We start from the raw sequence: 22,670 nt of genomic DNA, 5'->3' as shown, positions 1-22,670 counted from the left end.
ATTAACAATATTTTAGAGTATTTTTCGATGGTTTTTCCATTTTTGTAAATACAGTAAGAAAGAATTAATACATTGATAGGTAATAAACAAAAATGTAGGTACCTACCACTACTATCTCAATGTTATTACGCATTTGCACAGTCGAGCTGAAACGTCGTGAAAAACAGTTAGTAATAGTCATGACCAAGTTAGGCAATTATTAAGATGCATGCCTGAGTATTTAACTGAGGTGACAATAGAAATTATTTTATTATTCAACGATAGTGGAGGACTGATCATAAGGGGGCAAGTTTGATGATTTATTTTTATTTTCCATTGGTTGAACTAGATATTGATGTCTCGGTGGGAAGAACTCATACAGATATTATCTGCAAGTGACTAAATTGGGGAGGTTGGAATTTGGGATACGTCTGCGGAATTCTGTGCATTTGGTGAAGGGCTGAGTCATTCCTTCTAAAACAAAACTGGGTGTTTCGAATTATTTTTTTACCTATAATAATTAGGAGGATTCTTTTTAGAATAACTAAAAGATTATCTAAATATAATAAAGTCGATATATAAGTTCTAAAATGTCATACATATTCGTGGCTACCATAAGTCATTCTCAGTCATAGGCGGAGCCACGGGGCATGCAGGGTAAAATCCATAAATGGTTAATTTTGATGAAGTCTTATGATCATTATAAATACTTTAACCAATAAATTAATGTCATTCTAAAGTTTGTAGTGATCCCAGTACTTCTGAGAGGTCTTTCTCTAAATTGACCCTAGTTAAATCCAAATTGAGATCTACCATGAAGCAAGACAGATTAAATGCTTTGATGATATTAACAGTAGAACAGAAAATGGCACTCAATATTGGGGGAATGGTAAACTCCTACAAATATAGTGTTATCTCCTACAAAAGATAGTGTTAACTCCTACAAAAGATAGTGTTAACTCCTATAAAAGATAGTGTTAACTCCTATAAAAGATAGTGTTAACTTCTACAAAAAATTAATACCGTATTGCTGTAAAAAATATCAGTTTTGCAATATATTAACACATAAAATAAAAATGGTTTGAAAAATATAATAAAAATGTTAATAAAACAATAATCATTTACGATTAAAACAAACTTTTTAAAATATAATAAGTGTTAATAAGATAATAGTCATAATCATTTAATCCTAAAATAAAATATGTTTGAAAAAATAATAAAAATGTTAATAAGACAATAGTCAAAATCACATACGTTTAAAATAAAAATTTTTGAAAAAAAATGATAAAAAATTCAATAAAACAATACTTAGTTAATATAATTTTTTTGAAAAATATAATAAAAATGTTAATAAAACAAGTCAAAATCACATACGTTTAAAATAAAAATTTTTTGAAAAAAATGATCAAAAATTCAATAAAACAATACTAAGTCATAATCATTTACGTATATTTTTGTGGCATACTTTGGAGATAAACTCTAAACGTGAAATTTCTCCTCGTATATATTTATCTTTTTGATTAAATATAAATTGATATTTAGAAATAGTTTTTGCCTGTCTGCGTTGTGTTGTATGACTGCTTCTAATTTTAATGTATGTTTCGGTCTGAATATCTTTCAAAACTTTCACGAATAAATGGAGATTTGGATGATGATGATAAAACTACTATTAAATCTTGAATGAAATGATTCACATGCATTTGTAGTATCATTAGAAGACCACAATTTTGGAGGAAATAATGAAAACGAAAAAATATAATTTTCAGATAAATAGTCGCAATATTGTTGGACTTTATCGTCAGATGGCATATTTTCTAACAAATCAAATACAAAGCAATCTTCAATATCGTTAGCATCTTGCAATAAAGGTAAACCGAATGTGAGAACTAATAGGAGTTTACATTTGGCCCAATATTGATGCAGTAATAGACGATTTAAAGAGATGAATGTCTTTATAATATTTTTGAGTGAATTTTATTTATGTTAATATTATAAATATAATTTTTTTTTTATATATAATGACAAAGGTAATGCAGTTATATCTTTATGACATACTTAAATCTAAATTATTATTAAATATAAAGAGACCATTAATAACATTTTACCGATTTTAGGGATTATCCTCCCAAGCCTCCTCCCCCTAATTGTGGTGGGCCGATTTAGATTCTGTATATTGCTAAACACTTCTGGCTCCGTCTATGTTCTCAGGCTACAACTAAGTGTTTACCTAAAACGCATAACATAATGCTCCCGACCTCCCTGGCCATTGCAGCTAAATAGCTAATCATTTTTAAATTCCACATCACTCTTATAGAAATCTGTCTTGGTTTGAACATAGACAAATGACATCATGTGAGTACAATTATATATTACACCGCATTCTTCAAGCTGCTAATAAATAATAATGTCTAAATAACAGTCTTGATGGCCTTGGACCATTTCGATATTGCAAAATATATCACTTGTGTAGTCTGTTATACGTTATATATACCTATGTAATATTATAACTGTTTTATTTATTCTAAATATCAAATAGGTACTGATTCTGTTGCTTCCACGGAAATCATGTAAATAAAAGAATTAAGAAATACATAAATAAATACTAATATTATGAAGTTGACTATATGATAAATAACAATATCAAGCAGCTACAGCAATATTCTTCTACACAACTTGTTAGTTGCAAGAGATATAATTTAAATATAATATTTAGCCGGTATAATATACTTTAATAAATCCTATTAGCTTGTTTAATTGAACTGAAAATAATCTAAAATTGACAGTATAACAATACAATATGTATCATAAATATGTATATATTATAACTACCAAAACGACATCACACATGCTAATTAGTTCTGAAATGAGGTGGCCTATCGACGACAACTGCACCATAAATTTGGGTACCACTAACTGGTAAAGTTTCCATTGACCAATTATTAGTGTCTGGGTTGTAAATTTCTACAGAGTTCAAAATAGTAGAGTTTTGTTTTCCACCAATAACATACAATCGACCATCTAATGTGAATACTCCTGCATTAAAAAAAAACAATTAAAATCTAATTTTAATATACTTTTTAAAACGGATTTTTTTAAAACAACTACCAGGATTATGTCGGCACAAATGCATATTAGCAATAGGGGTCCAAACTCCAGTACTTGGTCTATAAATCTCAACACTTTTATGAACTACTGTTCCATTAATACCACCAATAGCATACATAACACCATCCAAGACTCCAATACCAAAACCATTGCGATTTACTGACATTTCTGCAACTGGGGTCCATGTGTTTACACTGGGACTATAACATTCAACAGATTTCAAATCTGTCCCATTAAAGCCTCCAACCTATACAAATTAAATTAAATTAATTTGATGACAAACTTAAAATAAAATATGTATTTACAGCATATAGTAGGTTATTGAGTACTGCAACACCGAAATTACTTCTTTTAATAGACATACTTGATACCATTTTCCATTTTTGAATGCTAACATCAAAGACTTCAACACTATTTAAATAACTAGTACCATCATGTCCGCCAACCTAGCATTTGAAATAATATACATTTATAACACAATATTTATATATATGTATATGTTGGTGTAACTTACAGCATATACACTATCATCTAAAACACCAACCCCTAAATGTTGGCGACTAACTAACATGTCAACTATCTGTACCCAACAGGGTGATTGTGATGATAAATCAAGCATTTCAACAGATTGAGAACTTGAGTTAGTAACATCACCCAAGGCTAATACAAATGTTTCTTTTATTACACCTAAACCAGCTTTATTGCGGCTTTTAGTCATTCCTGGTGCAATCTGCCATAGGTTAATAAATGGGTCAAACCAGTTAGTAAAACTCTTTAGCATTGCGGAAGAATAACTAAATGTTAGAACAATCTGAAATAAATTAATTAATAGAATAATAGTCATGATAAATGAATGAAAACGGGAATCATACTTTCTGTAAACCACCAGATTTCCTAGGTGTACTTCTAATCGTTTGTGGTATGGTGAAAGGATATACTGACTTAAATACATAAAACTGCAACGCTTCAAATACATAATCTTTACCTACAAGAATTAAAAAAATAACAAATATTAACTCATAATAAATTATAAAAACATATTTAAGCAAATAATATACATTTAGGACTGTGTTTAAGAAGAGGTTCATCAACTACTTTTTCTAATATATACTGTTTTGAAGCTAATGGTAAACGTACATGTTCCATCAGATCGGGCAAAAAACCTTTTCTACATTCCAATTCATATTTTACCCAATTAATAACACATTCAAACACCTGAATAAATAAACACAACTTAAGTATTATGTACATAAACAAAGCGATCAACTTTTACACATATAAGATAGGGAATTATGGCAAGCCCGGCCCAATGACTTCATGTGCCTTCATTCAGTAAGTACACTTCTATTGTATGTTGTATTCGACTAACCAAAATATTCTTAATTTTATATACTACAAAATATTCAAATCAGTTCAATGTTTATAATAAAATGAGTATTTAGAGGGAAGAAGAAGAAACTGTATAATATCTAAGAAAGATTTCTAAGGAATCTGGGACCCAATTACTATGCACAGACATATTTAGCTGATAAAGATTTAGTATGTTTAGATTAAAATAAGAAATAACCCTTTACAGTTATAGCAGTTAAGTGTATTTTTTATAATGGTGATTTCCCCACTAAATGTCAAAAACTAGGTATTTTATTATGCCGATATTAAAACAATTATTTGACTTTATAACCCATTCACACAAATATATACCTAACTAATAAAATACTAATTTATTTTTTTGCAATATGTGATTCAAATATACTTTTTTAAAACTGATACCTACTATAAAGAATATATTACATATTTATATTTAAGCAAATTTAATTTGATCTACAATATTAAAATATAACAATTACCAATTTTAGTTTGCTTACTTTTTCTTCTAATGGAACAAAAAGGTCATCATAGGAAATTAGCTTAATTAGTTCTTCAAAAGATAAAGATAGAAACTCATCAAATTGGACCACTTCCCTGGAAATAATAATAAAAATGTATACAATTTTCTGATGGAACCACAAAATTAAGTTATATAAATCATACAAAAACTGTTTTTTAATATATGCTTCAGAACTTGTCAACAATTTCACACAGTTATGTACGTCAGCAAATCTTTGGATACCAAGACAATTTGAAGAATCCAACTGTGTTTTTAAAAAGTCTGCACATGCATTTGTTACATAGTCTAACTGTAAGAGATTTGCTGCTGGTAACAAACCCTTGAGAAATCAACAATACAAATAAATAATTTTAATGGAAATACAAAACAAATCAAATGTTTATTTATACCTGTACATGTTCTTCAGTGACAATGATTTCACCAGTATAAATATAATCCATCAGCAGTTGTAAAATGTGGGAATCTAACTTTCTTATATTAACAAGATCTTTATTGCTCTCATTAAAACTAGAAAACATAGCATTGAAATAAGGACTAGCTGATATCAATATATTTTTATGTCCAAATACTATTTTACCATCATCTGTTTGTAACTTGATATCACAACAATTTTCATTTCTAAAATTAAAAATATATAACTAGAAGTTATTTTGCTAGAGGCAAAACACTCATAACATACTTGCGTAAAGATTCAAGGACTTCAAATACTCTATCCTTGTGACAACTATTTTTATAATTTGATGGTTCACGTCTATTGGATTCCAGGACTTGCGTTTGTACAGCATCCATCTCTTTCACAGACATAATACCTTTTAAGCTATGTTAAAAATGGTTGATAATTTATTTATGCTTATTGTGTGAATATTGAATATTACAATTTGAGAGAATGAGGACCTATAAAATAATTCTTATAAATACTTAACTGATAAGTGATAGTAATATTTAAGTTATTATAAATATAGATAATGATTGAAATTATTAATTATTAATTAGCATGAAATTAATAATAATATGCTTCATACATCATATGATTTGTTTTTGAAAAAAGTGAGCTCAGCCCATCGTATGACCAATAACTAGGGATGAGCATGTTTATACATTTATTATAATTTTATTTAAAAAATCTAAATTAATACAGACTAAGATAGAAATCTATTTCATTACTAGAATTCAAATCAAAAATTTTATTTTATTTTGAACTTCTTCAATTAGAGTGTGGTAACTGATATGATAGGTTTTCCATATTATAATTTATGAATATTTTACTTGCGATTTGTGAACAAATAATTGTTAATGAAAATTGGTAGTTGAAATCAGAATAACTGCCTTTAATTAAGCCAGACATATAGATAAACCTACATCAATATATTGGATTATTAATTGTGGATAACATTCCTCTTATAAGTTTTATTTAGTTGATTAACCCATGGAATGGAAATCGTCAAACTGAAAATTAATTAAAAAAGATATGCACTAAAGATTGGTAAAAATGTATTTACCTAACATGGAATGTTTTTTATACCATCACAATAAAAAAATATTGAGAGCTGATACTAAAGGTACTTATAAATTGCATAAAAATTAATATATTGTAAAAAAACCAACATAGCGACACAGGTAATGTTCTTCAAAAGGATGTCACACCCGCATGTGTTGTCTCCGTCTTACAAATGTACAATTAGCAAAAACTGTTTTGTGCGGGACAACTTTCTTTGTACCATATTTGTTGTAGAACAACCAAATTTTCACAACACGTAAAGAAGAACTTTATCTGTGCAACAGTGTGCTCTTTTTTTTAATAGCACTAACCAATCCTTTTTTATAATCAAATTAAAAAAACAAAAACAAAATGTTTAGTTTAGAAGCAAATAACTTTTGTTACATTTATGTTATCTAAAATATGGGCACGCTCTTGCGTAGATAATTTTCTACCCTATATGTTCAGAAATTTAGGAGCCACTACTACAAACACAGAAAAAAAAAGTTGTCCCGCGCAAAACAGTTTTTGCTATGTTGTACATTTGTAAGACCGAGCAACACATGTGGGTGTGACATCCTCTTAACTTTAAGTTTGATTATAGGTAAATTCACTCTTAATATATTATTAATTAAGAACACGGAGTTGGTTCTATTAAACGTAAATTTAGTGTTTGCAGGGGGGTCAAAGGAGAAAACATTAATGGCGCGCTGACATCCACTTAAAACTAATTTATTCAACATTACAAGATTACAAATTATTTTAGATTGGATTTACAAGAGATTGGTGAGTGACAAAAGATGGGATTTAGGGAATTCACGAATCACACACAATTATGTGGGTAGGTTGCTGGAGACTTCTGACTTGTTAGGTGGTACATACTTACTACTTACAGACAATGTCACAATTTTATTTTAGTGTGGTGCTGCGGACACTGGAATACCAGACACTTATAAGTACTGTCACAGTCAGTCACAGACTACCTATATAAATATTTTTAATATAGTCTGTGAAATTGTGAATACCTACACTACACTCAAAACCAAAAGTATGAAGTGTGAACAGTGAATTAATGTGAAATTATGAAATACTGAAATGAGCATTGACTTAATGACTTAAGACTACTTAGTAAAATATTAAATATTACGATTTACGATCGACAATTTTAGACGAATGACGAAACGCCGACCGATGCCGTTAACAAGCCCGGATTAAGGGGGGGGCCAGGAGGGGCCATGGCCCTGGGCCCACGGATATTAAACAAAAGTGGGCCCTTGGCGAATAGTACTTTTTTTATTAAATCAGAAATATTTGGATATAGTAATAATAGTATATTTCGTAAATCAAAACTCAAAAGAAACATGTAAAATATAATATATTAAATGCGATAAAATACAAAGATTTGCAATGATAATAAATAATAATATAAACTTATATCATTATTATTATTATACATTAACGTTTCCTATAAGCTATACGCCTATACATAGAGTACTCTGTGGTGGGCTAAATACTATATTGATAATGGATATGGAATATGGATATCACCTATGTTATTATTATGCTATCGACTATCGTCTATTTTTAGCAGGATGATAATGATAATGCAATGGAATTATAGGAATCACGAGTACAGTCTGTACTACAGTGAATACCGTCGATTACGATTTACGACGGTTGAAACATCATTACTAATAATAGATTTAGTTATCAAACTGTTTTTGATGATAAAACATATTCCTCAATAATTATTATTTATTAACCAGACGAATTCTATTTATGTTATTTTTCTACGATAACAATACTGAAACAAGTCTTGTCTCTTGTATAGTCTTCAGTCGAAGTCATAATAACGTTTAACGTTTAACAGTGGTTAGTGTTAGTGTTTTGTTTTACAAATACAACTTATAACTTATATTATTGAAATTTGAAGTAAAAGTCGAATATGAGTGGCTGTAAAAAATATTTAAGCGGTGCTCAGAAGAGAAAAAAGAAGAAAGAAGATCTTTTAATGACATCTGCTGTTAAGTGCAATAAAATAACTGGATTTTTTTCTTTAACTAATGAAAGTGACGATAAACTAGTTTCAAATGTTATAGAAATAGATCATAGTATCTCAAAGGAAAATATAAACAATGAAACTAATATCAATTGTAAGTACCTTTGAATTTTAACTAGAATAATGAACGCATTCAAACAATAATATTTATAATTTATCATATTATATAACCCATGTTATGTTCATTGTTCAAACACTTAAGTTAAAAAATAAATGTATTTAAATAATTAAATATAATATATCAATATAATAAACATTTTCAATAATTATGTTAGGTATTGTGGATGGTACTGTGGATGGTATTGTGGATGGTATACTTGATGACACTATTGATATAAATAATCATTATAATATACCAGAAGAAGTTAATGCTATTAGTATTGCATGTATGTCATGTAAGTATATAAAATAATATATTAATAAGTAATTAGTATAATACAGTTTAAAATAGGTAAAGTATTTAAATAAAAGTATTTGATTCTTAAATACAAACACATCCAAGACCGTATTTAAAATACTTTCCAAATACTTTATTCGAGAAGTATTTAAAAAGTATTCTAAATACAATAAAAATATTTAAATACATTTACTCAAATACTTAACAAGACTGGACTATAATATAAATAATATAATACATTTTAAATTTAAATATTAATTTTTTTTAGATGATAATGCCAAAAATGTTTCCAGTAATTTAAAAGATAAAATTAATTTGCATGTTGACTTAAAAGAAACTGTTCAGACTGATCACTTAAACAATACTCATTGTAAGTACCTATCAAATATAAATTAATTATAGGTATCTATAGTTTAAATTTTAAATTATTTATTTGTAGGTTTATCACCGGCCAAACAAAATCAAAGTAATAATGGTCTTGAAAATACTAATTCTACTTGTAAGTATAAAAATTAATTTTTTTCACAATATTTGGTGGTTAATGTTTTATTTTCAATATTTGTTATTATTAAAGCTGTTAAGGATACTACGAATATTGGTACAATACATCATGCAGATATTGATGATAACAGCTTTGATGAATTAACCGTTAAAGATCCATATTTTTGGCCAAGTAAAATAAATGATGATTTTGTGGATTATTGTATTAAAAAAGGGCCATCATTTTTTCAAAATAAACAAAAATCGTATACTCAATCTGCACGCATTAGTGGTAAATATAGTACTTAATCATTATTTATTTTTATTGTTATTACTTGTTAAATTTTTTTAATAATTTTCAATAAAGAATTTTTTTTAATAAAACATTCTTATTATAATTTATTTATGTTTATATATCATTGATGTTTAATAATTAAGTTAATTTATTTGATTTTTAGATCATAAAAGACATTTAACGCCTGCAATGTTTGAAAGAACTTTACCTAATGGACAAATATGTGATCGGCTGTGGCTTTTGTATTCTCCAAGTCAGGGTTCAGTATTTTGTTTTATGTGTAAGCTTTTTTCAAAGAATCGTGAAAACTCTTTTGTAAAAAATGGGTTTGATCAATGGAAAAAATTTGAAAAAATATCATACCATGAAAACAGCATGTATCACAGAGAAGCAAATACTACATGGCTACTTCGAGAAAACTCATTAAATTCCGTAAATCAACAAATCTGTAAGCAAATATCTACTGAAACTCAATATTGGATTGATGTTTTAAAACGCGTTGTAGCAGTTATTAAATATTTATCTTCACGTGGTTTACCATTTAGAGGAGACAATGAAGTATTTGGAGTAAAAAATAATGGAAATTACTTAGGACTTCTTGAACTAATTTCTGAGTTTGATCCATTTTTGAAAACCCATATTGAATTGCACGGTAATAAAGGGAGAGGTCATCCATCATACCTATCTACAACAATTTTGAACGAATTAATAACTCTGATAAAGAGACGTGTTATTAATTATATTGAAAATGAAATCAGAGAAAGTAAATATTTTTCATTAATTTTGGACTCAACTCCGGATTTATCTAAGGTAGATCAAATGGCAATAGTATTAAGATATTGTACATCACATAATGTACAAGAGAGATTATTAGAGCTTAAACCTATTGATAGTCACAAAGGTGAGTCAATCTTTAAATTGTTAGAAGATTTTCTTAAAAATTCTAAACTTGATATTTTAAATTGTCGCGGTCAGTCATATGATAATGCTCCTAATATGAGTGGAACTTATGAAGGACTACAAGCATATGTAAAAAAAAAGTGTGATTTAGCTATTTATGTACCTTGCACTGCTCATTCACTTAACCTAGTCGGAGTTCACAGTGTGAATTGTTGCTTAGAAGCAGTAAATTTTTTTGGGTTTCTTCAGTCACTGTATAATTTTTTCAGTAGTGCTACTCACAGATGGAATATATTAACTACATCTATAGAAAAAAGTGATAGTAATCGATTACTAGTATTAAAATCTTTAAGTGATACTAGATGGTCATGTCATACAGAGTCTTGTAAAGCATTAATAAATAATTACACTAAAATTATTGAAGTATTAGAAACTATAATAAGTCCTAATAGTAAAGAAAATGAAGATACTAAAAGAAATGCTAGACCATTATTAAAAAAAATTTTAAAAAAAGAAACTGGATACATGGCACTTTTATGGAATGACATTTTAGAAAGATCCAACAAGACCTCAATACAGTTGCAAACAATAAATTGTGATCCTTTAAAAGCTCTTAATTTACTTATATCATTAAAGCATTATGTATCAAATTTGAGGAAGTGCAGTACATTATATGAAAATAAAATAAATCAACTTAGTCCTAAAATAAAAGAGAAATACTCCGATGAACAAGAGAGAATAAAAAAAAAGAAATTTCCAAATGACTCTGGTTGTAATCAGGTATCTTTAAGTGGTCATGACAAGTTTAGAGTAGAGACTTATTATGTTATTATAGATAGTTTTTGTTCACAATTAGAAAAACGAATTGAAGCTTATAGTTTTCTAAAAAACAATTTTTTGTTCATCACAAAATTACATGTTGTTTTACCACAAGATACTGATGAAGAAGAAGAAGTTAATAAAAGTCTTGAAAATTTTATTTTATTGTATAAAAAAGATGTTGATAATACTATACAAAATGAAATTATACAATTCAAAAAATATTGGTCTATCAGTAAACCTTCATATGATGACACACAAGATTATCTGCTAGATATTTGGAAGCATTTCAATGAAAAAAATCTATTACTTTCTTTTCCTAATTTGTATACTGCAATTAAAATATATCTAACCATACCTATTGCAAATTGTTCGGCTGAAAGAGCATTCTCCAAATTAGCTCGAATAAAAAACAAGTATAGAACAAGCTCTTCTCAAGAAAATTTAAATAGTTTTATGGTTTTGTGTTCAGAGAGTGATGTTTTGGAGGTAATTAATACCGATGATATAATTAAAGAGTTTGCTGCCCAAAAATCTAGAAAAAAATATTTTTAATAAAATTTTTATTTTTGTATTTAAAAAAAAAATAAGAAATAAATTGATGAATATATTTTTTTTTCTGAAATATTTTTATTTGTGGGTCACCAAAATTTTGATTATGGATATGGGCCCCTAAAATTGTTTGGCCCCAGGCCCAAAATTATCTTAATCCGGGCTTGGCCGTTAACCTAAGTCCTAACCAAACCGAAACCACGCTTATGTCAAAACACAAAAGTCAAAAAGTCATAAACGTCTGAAAATCCAAATTGGCGTGAGCAGTTCTTCTTCCGAGATAATGTCCTGGAAGAAACGATTAACCATTGATTAAAAATACATAATAGACACAATTTTTTTTTATAAGCATTTATTATTTATTATACTTTGAATTTTGATTTTTGACAAAATGTATCAAATTTAAAATTAAAAAATGATTTTGTAGTTATATGTACAACTTTTATAGTTAAGGATTGAAAAATTAAAACAAGGTTCCACGTAAATATGTTATTTTGTGACCAAATTTTTATATGGTAGTGAAGAAAATAATTTAAATGATACTTTGGCGCAGTATCAAAATTATTTAGGATAGCCGCTGCTCAGATAGTCAGAATCAGATATAATTTATACCCATTTGAATGGTGGAAATCTCACGAGAAGAAATATCCATTAGCAATGGCGAACCCCAGGTCCGGACCCCCCCCCCATCCCTAGACTTATGTCAGTTTTATTTTTATTTTTAAAAGTTTCCCTAAATAGTTTATCGAAACTTATTGAACGGTGCTTGGATTTTACACTATGAATAATAAGACTAATGACTATACCATAATCTAATTGGCATAATATTAATAATTAATAACTAATTGACATACCTACATTCTAAATATAAATTTAAAAAGGTAGGCAAGTGGGTGTCACTCTGTTGTACAGTAGGTTACAAGTGAGTCGTTGTAATGGATGATGTTAAATTTGAATTCAATGATATAATATATCATATTGTATAAGAAAAAACTATTCTAAGCGAAGACAGTCAGTCGACCTATGATATTACTAAGTATATTTGATGATATTATTGTGAATAAAGTAATTAATACATTACCCATTTACGTTGAACCTTGTTTTAAATTTGCAATCATTAGCTTTAACAGTAGAACATTTTATAAATTTTTAACTACACAATAATTATTAAATTTAAAATTTGATAAGTTTTGTCAAAATTTTAACCAGGGCCTTGCACCCGATTGAACTCGAACCCCTAACACCCCTAAACACCTTTAAAAAATCAAACACCCGAAACCTGTATAACCCGAATGATTCTGTTTTCAAAACACCCGTGTTAACCAAAACCCGAATAAATATTCGGGTTAACCCGAAATCCCGAATAATTTTTTTTTTCTCATTCTTCATGCGACATATCATTTCGTAAGTATTTCTTGTGGTGAGTTCGATTTTGTAGAGTTAAATAATCAATGATAATAATAACAGGAACTATCTAACAAACAATCATAGGTAATTTCTTGAAAATAAAATCTATTAAAATGTTTAATAATTTAATTGATTCTGATTAAAATATTAAGTATTTAATTATTTCTTATACCTATTATATGATATAATTTATTACTTTATTACTTTATTAGTAAAATAAATCCAAATATAGCCAATAGCAATATAAAATAGACGTGGTCTCAACAAAACTGAAAGTATTGACAGCCGTGACCAAAATACCAAACACTAATAACTAATAATAACTTGTGTTATTTCATAATTTGCGACGAACTTCCAAAGTGAAATTACCTATGTCCTATAATATCTAACTTAGTAACTCGAATATCGTAATACGCGGCTATATTTATTATTTACCAGTTTTTCGGTAATCACGAAATCATAATTTATATTTTATTTTATTTGTCTATGGCTCAACAGTCAGCGCCCCTATGGCCATCTATTTTGAACATTTTAATATTTTATTATTTATTATATCCATCGACTCGGCATGTGGGAAATTGTACATTTGTAATTTGTATCATATTCGGTCTACGAGTCTACGACGCGCCTCTCACTACGTACCTACTCAATTTTCAATTTTATTATTATTTCATCGTACAATTTGTAAGTACCTATATATTTTTTATATTACCTTTTAGTTATAGTATAATAATATTATTCATAATATTTATAAAGATTAATTTTTTTTAATTTTTAAGTCATCACAAAATAATCAATACCTAGGTATTATGTTATATAGGTTTTTTTTTTTTTTTATTTAAAATATAATTACAATCTATACAACAATTTAGTACAATAAGTAATTTAGATATAGTATTTACATATCGAGAATAACAGATGGGGGAGGGCACTCAGTAGTGCCACCCGACTCTGTTATATAGGTACGTAACATTATGCAAAATTAAAATATCAATCTGTTGTAACTGTTGATTTTGCAAAATATACCTATTCAATATTCATTATGTTTTTGTATTTACTTTTAAATGGGATTAGGCTCTAGCAAGTTAACTATTTTTTGACCACAGAAAGCCTTGTAAACATTTTGATTTTTGATGACTGTTTTTTGTTTGCTTATCAAATAAAATTTTTCTGAATATTTTTAATAAGTACAATTTTTTTTTAAATATGCTAGTATGTTATTTAAGTCTAGTACCCATTTAGATTTTAGACATGTTATATAGTAAAATAAAATGAGTTACGTGAAGTCTAATGCCTATAATAAAACGAATAGGTAGTTAAATAATTAGTTTCCCATTGTCTTATTTCTTATCGTTCATAGAAAAAGGTAACTACTGTACATTAATGAACCTAGTTTAGTTAAAAAAAAACATTGCGAATTTGGGTAAAACATTTATATTTTATTATAAATAACATAAACATGAACACTTTCTGTTTTTTTTTTTTGGGGAGGGGGGGGGTCATCAAAAGTTCTGTTTTATCCAGATTTCTCAGCACCCATATTAACCAATATTAACCCGAATAATAACGGTTTTGAAAACCCGAATGTTTGTTTAAATTTTTTATTCGGGTGTTTGAACACCCAAATACATCCAGCACCCGAAACCCGAAACCCGAATAAATGATTCGGGTGCAAGGCCCTGATTTTAGCTTTAAATGCATATGAAAAAAATTGTTCGTATGTATTTTTTATATTTTTCATCTGCTATTGTAACAATATATCAGAAGCCTTGCATTAAATTTTCACGCTTTTTACCCAACAAATAAAATTTTATTGATATTTATAGAAAAAAAAACTAAAAAAATTGAAAACTGACAATGTCCGTAAACAGCTCAAAAAGAGTCAAAATATTTTCATAATTGTATGGTGTATAAAAATGAAAATATAAACATTCAGTCAAATTTTCATGTATCTACAGTTAGGTATTCGTTTTTGATAAACAACAATTTAACAAAACCGCTGCATGACAAATCGAGCAAATATCCAATATTGTAAGAATATGGACTTCAAACGCTCATAAAAATTTAATTTAATTTGCTTGTAGACATTTTTTTTTGATAAAGGTAGACAAACATATAAATAATCTTATAATACATTTTCAAACCTTAGTTTTAAAAAGAAAAATTTTTATGAATTCTCAACTCAAAATAATTTGCTGATTTTGGTGATTTTTCCGTATTTTGTCAAGGTTTTAACTTTAAATGCTTATAACAAAAAAACTGAGACTAAGAATTTTTAATATTTTTCAAATATTATTGTAACAATATAGTGAAGCCTTGTGTCAAATTTTACCCTAGGGAAGAACTACCGACAAATTACAAAAAATGGGATTTTAATTTCTAACGCTTTGTTTATCGCCATAGCAACGAATAAAAAATTATAATATTAATTCAACTAACAGGCTATAATAAATAAATAATAACAATATAAAAAATCCAGACTGACAAGCCATCTCCACTCAGAAACATTTTTCTTATACAATGATATTATTATATCATTGAATTCAAGTTTAATACAATCCATTATATATACATTGACCCACTTGTAACATACTGTCCAGCAGAGCGACATCCACTTATCCGCTTTTTTTATTTTTACATAATATAGGCACTATATAAAACCATCAAGTATATTGTCAATATTTGTCATATTTAATTATTTTCTTAGCTTTTTTGCTTTCACACTCTACATATTATAAAATGTTCAAGTCTTTTTTTCATTCATATTTCAACAACTCTGTCGATATTATGATCATGAAAAATCCAAAACTTTTATTTCACCGTACTCGCTTCCGATAAAATTAGTGACTTTAGTGGCAGCGTATTTGTTATGTTCTAAAGTATAATATATATATAGACGATAGGAGTAGTTTAGGAGGTGGGCAAAGGGGAGTATTGCCCCGCACTGACATTTCATTGATTGATTATAAAAACCACACACTTAGATATGATTTTGTCTCCAAAAAGCTCAATAGACAAAAACTTCAAGCAATTTTATCAGTTCATTCATTCATTGTATAGCAAAATACTGCAAATTATTTTTAATCTACACACATAACTACATAAGTTGGTATAAATATGAAAATTAAAAACTTTTACCAAGTTTACCAAACAGTTTGGTAGCAGTAGCAAATTTAGTATTAATAACTGTATAGGTACGTACACTAATTCAGACGTACACAAATAAACGAACAAAAAATATTATAAGCACTTATAACGGTAATCGCGTCACATGATCACCACACTGGTCCCTTTTCTGTCTTCACATATGTAGGTATCCTTTCAATATAAATTTTACTAACAATGATATTGATATTGAGTTTAACCTAGATACATTGTACTTATTGACTATGAGAACGGTTTAAGATATCATAAATCGTGACTATGAGTAAAATTATACTAATTTTTTTCTGAACCTAGTTTGGTGGAATTCCTGTTTCTGCGTTGTTACTTAGCTTATTGAATATTGTATAATTTGTATGGAATTTTATTGGTTAGGTATGATTGTTTTATTAACCTAGTTTTTAAATATTAAACACCAACATTTCTTATTGTTACATACTTTATATTAAAATCTTAATACAACATTCAATACAAAATTCTTACAGAAATACCACCCAAAATGAAAAAATGACATAAGTTAAGAAGATCCAATTGTTTTTATAACATATAAACAAATTATGTTATAAATTATGCTTAAAGTTTAAACAATAAATAATATATTTAATATTTAAAAGTATATACATTTTTTAAGTAATTGAAAATTGTGGGGTTTTTGGATTCTAAAATGTTATTGTGACTGTGACAAGGTTATAAAGGCTATAAATTATTATTTTTCATTAAAGCATTAAGCATTATTATGTTTGAATATAATTTTTCTCTATTATTACTGGTTATTCAGTAAAATATTTATCAAAAGGTGGCAATGAACTTGAGTTGTTTTATAACTTAATTTAGTAACCAAATAATATATAAAAATAACCCATGGGGGGTTTATATTTAAATCAATAAGTGATTTTTTCGGGGAGGGGGGCTACATCATAGTCAGAGGGGAGTAAGCCTACCTAGCCCCCCCCCCCCCATATTTGAGCCACTGATTCAGCCTGTTTTGGTAAATATAACTTTCTATAAATAGCATTTGATTATCCAACTATTGATAAAAATGTTGACATATTGACTGGTTAGTCAACGAGTTGTTAGTTGCAAGGATTGTAATATAAATAAAATGTTTAGTTAACATAATAAAATTTAATAATTTCTATAGCTTTTAATTTAAAACAAAAAAAGTAAATTTAAATTATATAAACCCCATTCAATCAAACATACAGAAGATTTTAAATTTCTATAATAATATAAAATATTATACACCATGTATATTTCCACAATCTAAGTTACCTAAAATATGCGAGGACTATCAACTACTACTGCACCATAAATTGGGCTAAAACTTGTAGAAAATGTTTTGATTGACCAGGTATTTGCGTTGGGATTGTAAATCTCTACTGAATCCAAATTAAAAAATCCATGTATTCCACCCATAACATACAATAAACCATCAAATGCAAATACTCCTGTATCAAAAAAACAATTTAAATTCAATACACTTTTACAAATATTTTCTAAAGAATTTTTTTTTATTTTAATCACCAGCAAAGACTCGACCTAAATGCATGTCAGCAATAGACATCCAAACTCCAGCACTTGGTTGATAGGCCTCGCAACTTTTGTGAATAAGTGACCCAGTTGTGCCACCGATAGCATACATTACACCGTCCAAGACTGCTACACTAACTCCACTGCGACATATAGACATCCCATTTGTTAAGGCTGGGATCATAACATTCGACAGATTTCAAACGTGATTTACCATCAAAACCTCCTACCTACAATAATTAATTGAATTATAAATTACAAATAAAAAATAAAATAATTATTTACTGCATATAAGAGATTATTGAGTACTCCAACGCCAAACCGACTTCTCTTACTAGACATACTTGATATCATTTGCCATTCTTGAATACCAAAAACCTCTGCATTATTTAAAACACTAGTACCATCAGATCCACCAACCTATCATTAAATATAAAATAATATATTCAAAATATTTCAAATATATAATAAGCTATATAGGTATAACTTACGGCATATATACAATCATTTAATATACCAACTCCTAAATCTTTTCGACTAATTAACATGTCAACTATCAGTATCCAACATGGTGATTGTGAAGATAAATCAAGAATTTCAACAGACTGAGAACTTGAGTTATTAATACCACCCACAGCAATCACAAATTTTTAAAACACTTAAACATTAACCAAAACATAATCATACTTTTTGTTAACCACCTGGTTGTCTTGTCTTACTCCGAATGTTTTGTGGAATAGTGAAAGGCTGTACTGACTTAAGTACATAAAAATGTAACACTTCAAATACATAATCTTTACCTAAAAATATTATGATAATTTATAATTTTAAATTATAATACAAGACATATTTAAGCAAATAACATACATTTAGGACTATGTTTAAGAAGACGTTCATCAACTACTTTTTCTAATATATACTGTTTTGAAGCTAATGGTAAACGTACATGTTCCATCAGATCGGGCAAAAAATCTTTTCTACATTCCAATTCATATTGTACCCAATTAATAACACATTCATATACCTACAATATACAAATAAATACAATTTAATTAATATAAGCAAAAGAAATTTTTTTATTAAATCAGCGCCTTAAATTTATTTTTCTTGTTTGTTATATCAGTATTTTACCCACCCCAAAAAATGTTTATTGCTTCCCTCAAAATTTGAAGAAAGTTTGCCACTTTGCCAGATCTCATAAATAATACAATTATGTATCACAAGAATTCTTATTTTGTATACAGATCTTGGTTTCCTTTTACACATATGTAGGTGTTTGAGATTGGACACTGTAATATCAACCTAACTTCTTCAAAATGTAGCAGTGAGGCCTAGTTATCTATAATCTTGGATTTGACTTAAATGCTCAATTTAATTAACCGTCAATAGATATTTTACTATGCAGATAATAAAAAAAATAATTTGGGTTTATCTGTTATCACCTAACCAGCTACAGGAAAATAGCCCATCTATTAATTTTGTTTGTAAACATGTAATTAAAATATACTACATTCAAACTGCTGCAGTGCTGCTGAAACAGATTTTTTTATTTTTTCATATTTAAGAAACTTAATATTTATTCACAATATTAAGACAGGACAGTTATTATTTGAGTTTTCTTACTTTTTCTTCTAATGGAACAGTAAGGTCATTATAAGAGATCAGTTTAATCACTTCCTCGGAAGATAAAGATAGGAACTCGTCATATTTAATCACTTCTCTGAAAAGAATAATCATATATTTATAAAATTTACTGATGAAACCTGTAAAATGTAAATAAATGTATTATCATACACAAAATGTTTTTTAATATATGCTTCAGAATTTGCCAACAATTCTATACAGTTATGTAAACCAGCAAATGCTTTGATACCAAGACAATTTGAAGGAACAATTTGATTTTGTAAAAATTGAACACATCCGCCTACTACAAAATCTAACTGTAAGAAATTTGCGGCTGGTAACAACACCTGTTAATAATACATTAAATCAATTTTATGGAATTATATAGCTCTGTATAATAAATCAAATTTTTCTTTATACATGTATATTTTCCACAGTTATCACAATTTCACCAGTATAAATATAGTCAATCAAGCTTTGGAATGTGGTTGAATCCAACTCTTTTATATGTATCGGTTCTTTTTTACTTTCCTCAAAACTAGTAAACATTGAACGAAAATATGGACTAGCAGATACTAAAACAACTTTATGTCCAAGTATGATTGTACCATCATCAGTTTCAATCCTAATATCACATAAAACTCCTTCTCTAAAAACAAATATTTGTTATTTATTTTGCAAATAGAATTTTTATTGAGCTACAATCACTAACAACATACTTGTGTAACAATTGTAACACTTCAAATACTCCAACTACGTGGGAGCTATTTCTTAGTTTTGTTGGTTCACATCCATTGCATTTTAAAACTTGTTTTGGACCACATAAAGTCTGTTTGGCTTCCATATTTTTTATGGATATAACACCATTAAAATTGCATACTAATAACTAATCCCTCGATTGCGTCCCAGTCTTATCTTAAAATAAAGGTGGCACAAATTACATTCCATGTTAAATTATTAATAATTTCTTTTTTTTTAGTGATTTTTAATCTGATTATTAATTTTATAAAAACATTTTTATTTTGTATGTAATAATTAGTCTTACTACATTACCTAATACTTAAAAGTTAATAATATTATAAATTAAATATTTCAGACAAACATTATATTTTGAATAGTTAGGTCGCACATTGGACTGGTGCCGAATAGTTTTTTGTTATTTGTACATGAATTAAACAAATTTCTCAATCGATAAGTAGTTATAGTATAATATTATGCTTACACGTCAGTAATTAGTAATTATTTCATAAATTGTAATTGACTGTTTCTTTTGATTAGCAGTCATATGTAAGTATATGATTTACATATTGTGTATAGTATTACTATTAATACTATTGTATGTTTAATTTAAAATATACATTAAATTTTAAATTATTTATCAATATTAGTTTAGGAACAACTTATAAATATTAGCTGTCGGGGAAAAAGTAACACAAATTGTGTCCTAGGCGCAATCAGTGGCGGATCCAGTAGGAAAGCAAAGTTAGAATTCCCCCCCCCCCCCCCCATCCCAAAATTAAGCCCTGGATCTGCCACTGAGCGCAATTTATTCAAAAAGGTATGTTTACCTGACTTGGTACTCAATATCCTGGTATAATTGATTTTCCTATAACATAGATAATAGTTGAAACTTAATTATGCAATTTAATTTATCACACATTGTTAATAAATAAAAAATACCTATTACCTATATGACATCGCATGTTAATTCTCAAAAGGCTATAGATCCCATAGACAAATAAAGATTCTACCATGATATGGTCGATATACAAGAACTTTAGATCATATTATATGATCTAAGACGAGCACTAATTCTGCCTATAATTAAACTTAAATCTAAAGATATCTTTTATAAATTTATGTATACTTTTCTATGATTTCTATTCTACACAATATAAGGAACTTGTATGTCGTATCATCATATACCTAAATCTTATTTCACAATTTTCTCACTTGTTAAATTAACACGGATATGTATATCTTCGTTATATTTTCTAGTACAGATTTTGTAGTATACAAACTTTCATCTGGACTCTGGAGGAACAAATAATGTTGTATTTTATATGTCTATACACCTAAGTACATAATATTCATTATTCTTTGAACACAATGATGGTTTTTTGTACTATTCTGTATTCACTAAAAAAATACTGCATTGGTAGCATAATTGTTACTACAAAATAATGAAACTGTAGTTGACAAAGATGTCACTACACCTCCATGACATAGGAAACCAATCAAAATGTATTATTTATCTATTTCCCGTATGGTCCTATCACGAGCACACTAGGGAAATGATGGATCCATACACCCAAAATTACAAACTTTATACATGTATAGGACATAGATGGTAATATTAACTTACTTTAACAAAGTAAAACAAACACCATTGAGCCATTCCATCATCAGTATACCTAGTAATTATGAAGTAATGTAGTATGCAGGTACCGTCAACTAATCAAATGTAAAATATTATTTTTAAAAAAGTAACTTTTTACAATAATTTATTATTTATTATATGCTAAATTAGGATACTCAATGGTATAATACTATACAGGTCTATAACTTTGTGAATAAGATTTATGCATAGACTATCATTCATTACAGTTACCCACTTGGCACTTGTAATCTACTGTACGGCAGAGCGGTATCCACCTTCTTTTGTAATAGTACTAATAAATGCGGAAATAATTAACTCAATCTTACAAGAAAGTTACATTTTTAAAAGTTTTTATAATTTATGTCTATATGAGATAAGTCAATAAGTGTGTAAGCATTAAGCAATAAGCATTTCAATGTGCATTCTTATTTCCTTGGTAACTGAGACAGTGTAGCTAGGTTAAACATGTTGAATGTTCAGACAATTATCATAAATTGTTCGTATTTGTTCGTATCCACCACAGATATATACAATAACACAATATTGTATATATGTGGTATCCACGATTTAAGATATATCCACGGACTATAAAAAATAATAATGAGATATATGGCAGT

The 22,670-nt window shown here is 27.9% G+C and overlaps 1 protein-coding gene and 1 pseudogene across 1 annotated transcript; one reads left to right on the top strand and one right to left on the bottom strand.

Annotated features, from left to right (window-relative positions):
* Positions 1-1,674: 1,674 nt before the first annotated feature.
* Positions 1,675-22,608, bottom strand: LOC132943559 (ring canal kelch homolog; annotated as a pseudogene).
* On the top strand, positions 8,208-12,107 carry LOC132943254 (zinc finger MYM-type protein 1-like). Its single transcript, XM_061012155.1, has 6 exons — positions 8,208-8,602; positions 8,784-8,903; positions 9,174-9,275; positions 9,345-9,404; positions 9,480-9,677; positions 9,844-12,107. The coding sequence occupies exons 1-6, from the start codon at positions 8,395-8,397 to the stop codon at positions 11,952-11,954; spliced, it is 2,799 nt and encodes a 932-aa protein (XP_060868138.1). The 5' UTR covers positions 8,208-8,394; the 3' UTR covers positions 11,955-12,107.
* Positions 22,609-22,670: the final 62 nt, after the last annotated feature.

The sequence above is a fragment of the Metopolophium dirhodum genome, chromosome 4, assembly GCF_019925205.1.
Source record: "Metopolophium dirhodum isolate CAU chromosome 4, ASM1992520v1, whole genome shotgun sequence".
In the NCBI taxonomy this organism is placed as follows: domain Eukaryota; kingdom Metazoa; phylum Arthropoda; class Insecta; order Hemiptera; family Aphididae; genus Metopolophium; species Metopolophium dirhodum.
The sequence above is the reverse complement of the archived record's forward strand: the minus strand, read 5'-3'. Positions and strand labels throughout refer to the sequence as shown.

Excerpts from the sequence above, each read along its gene's own strand:
- LOC132943254 (XM_061012155.1), top strand. The coding sequence starts at position 8,395 with ATGAGTGGCTGTAAAAAATATTTAAGCGGTGCTCAGAAGAGAAAAAAG. Across the intron at positions 8,603-8,783 it reads CAATGAAACTAATATCAATT|GTATTGTGGATGGTACTGTG; the intron begins GTAAGTACCTTT and ends TAATTATGTTAG. Across the intron at positions 9,405-9,479 it reads TGAAAATACTAATTCTACTT|CTGTTAAGGATACTACGAAT; the intron begins GTAAGTATAAAA and ends TTATTATTAAAG.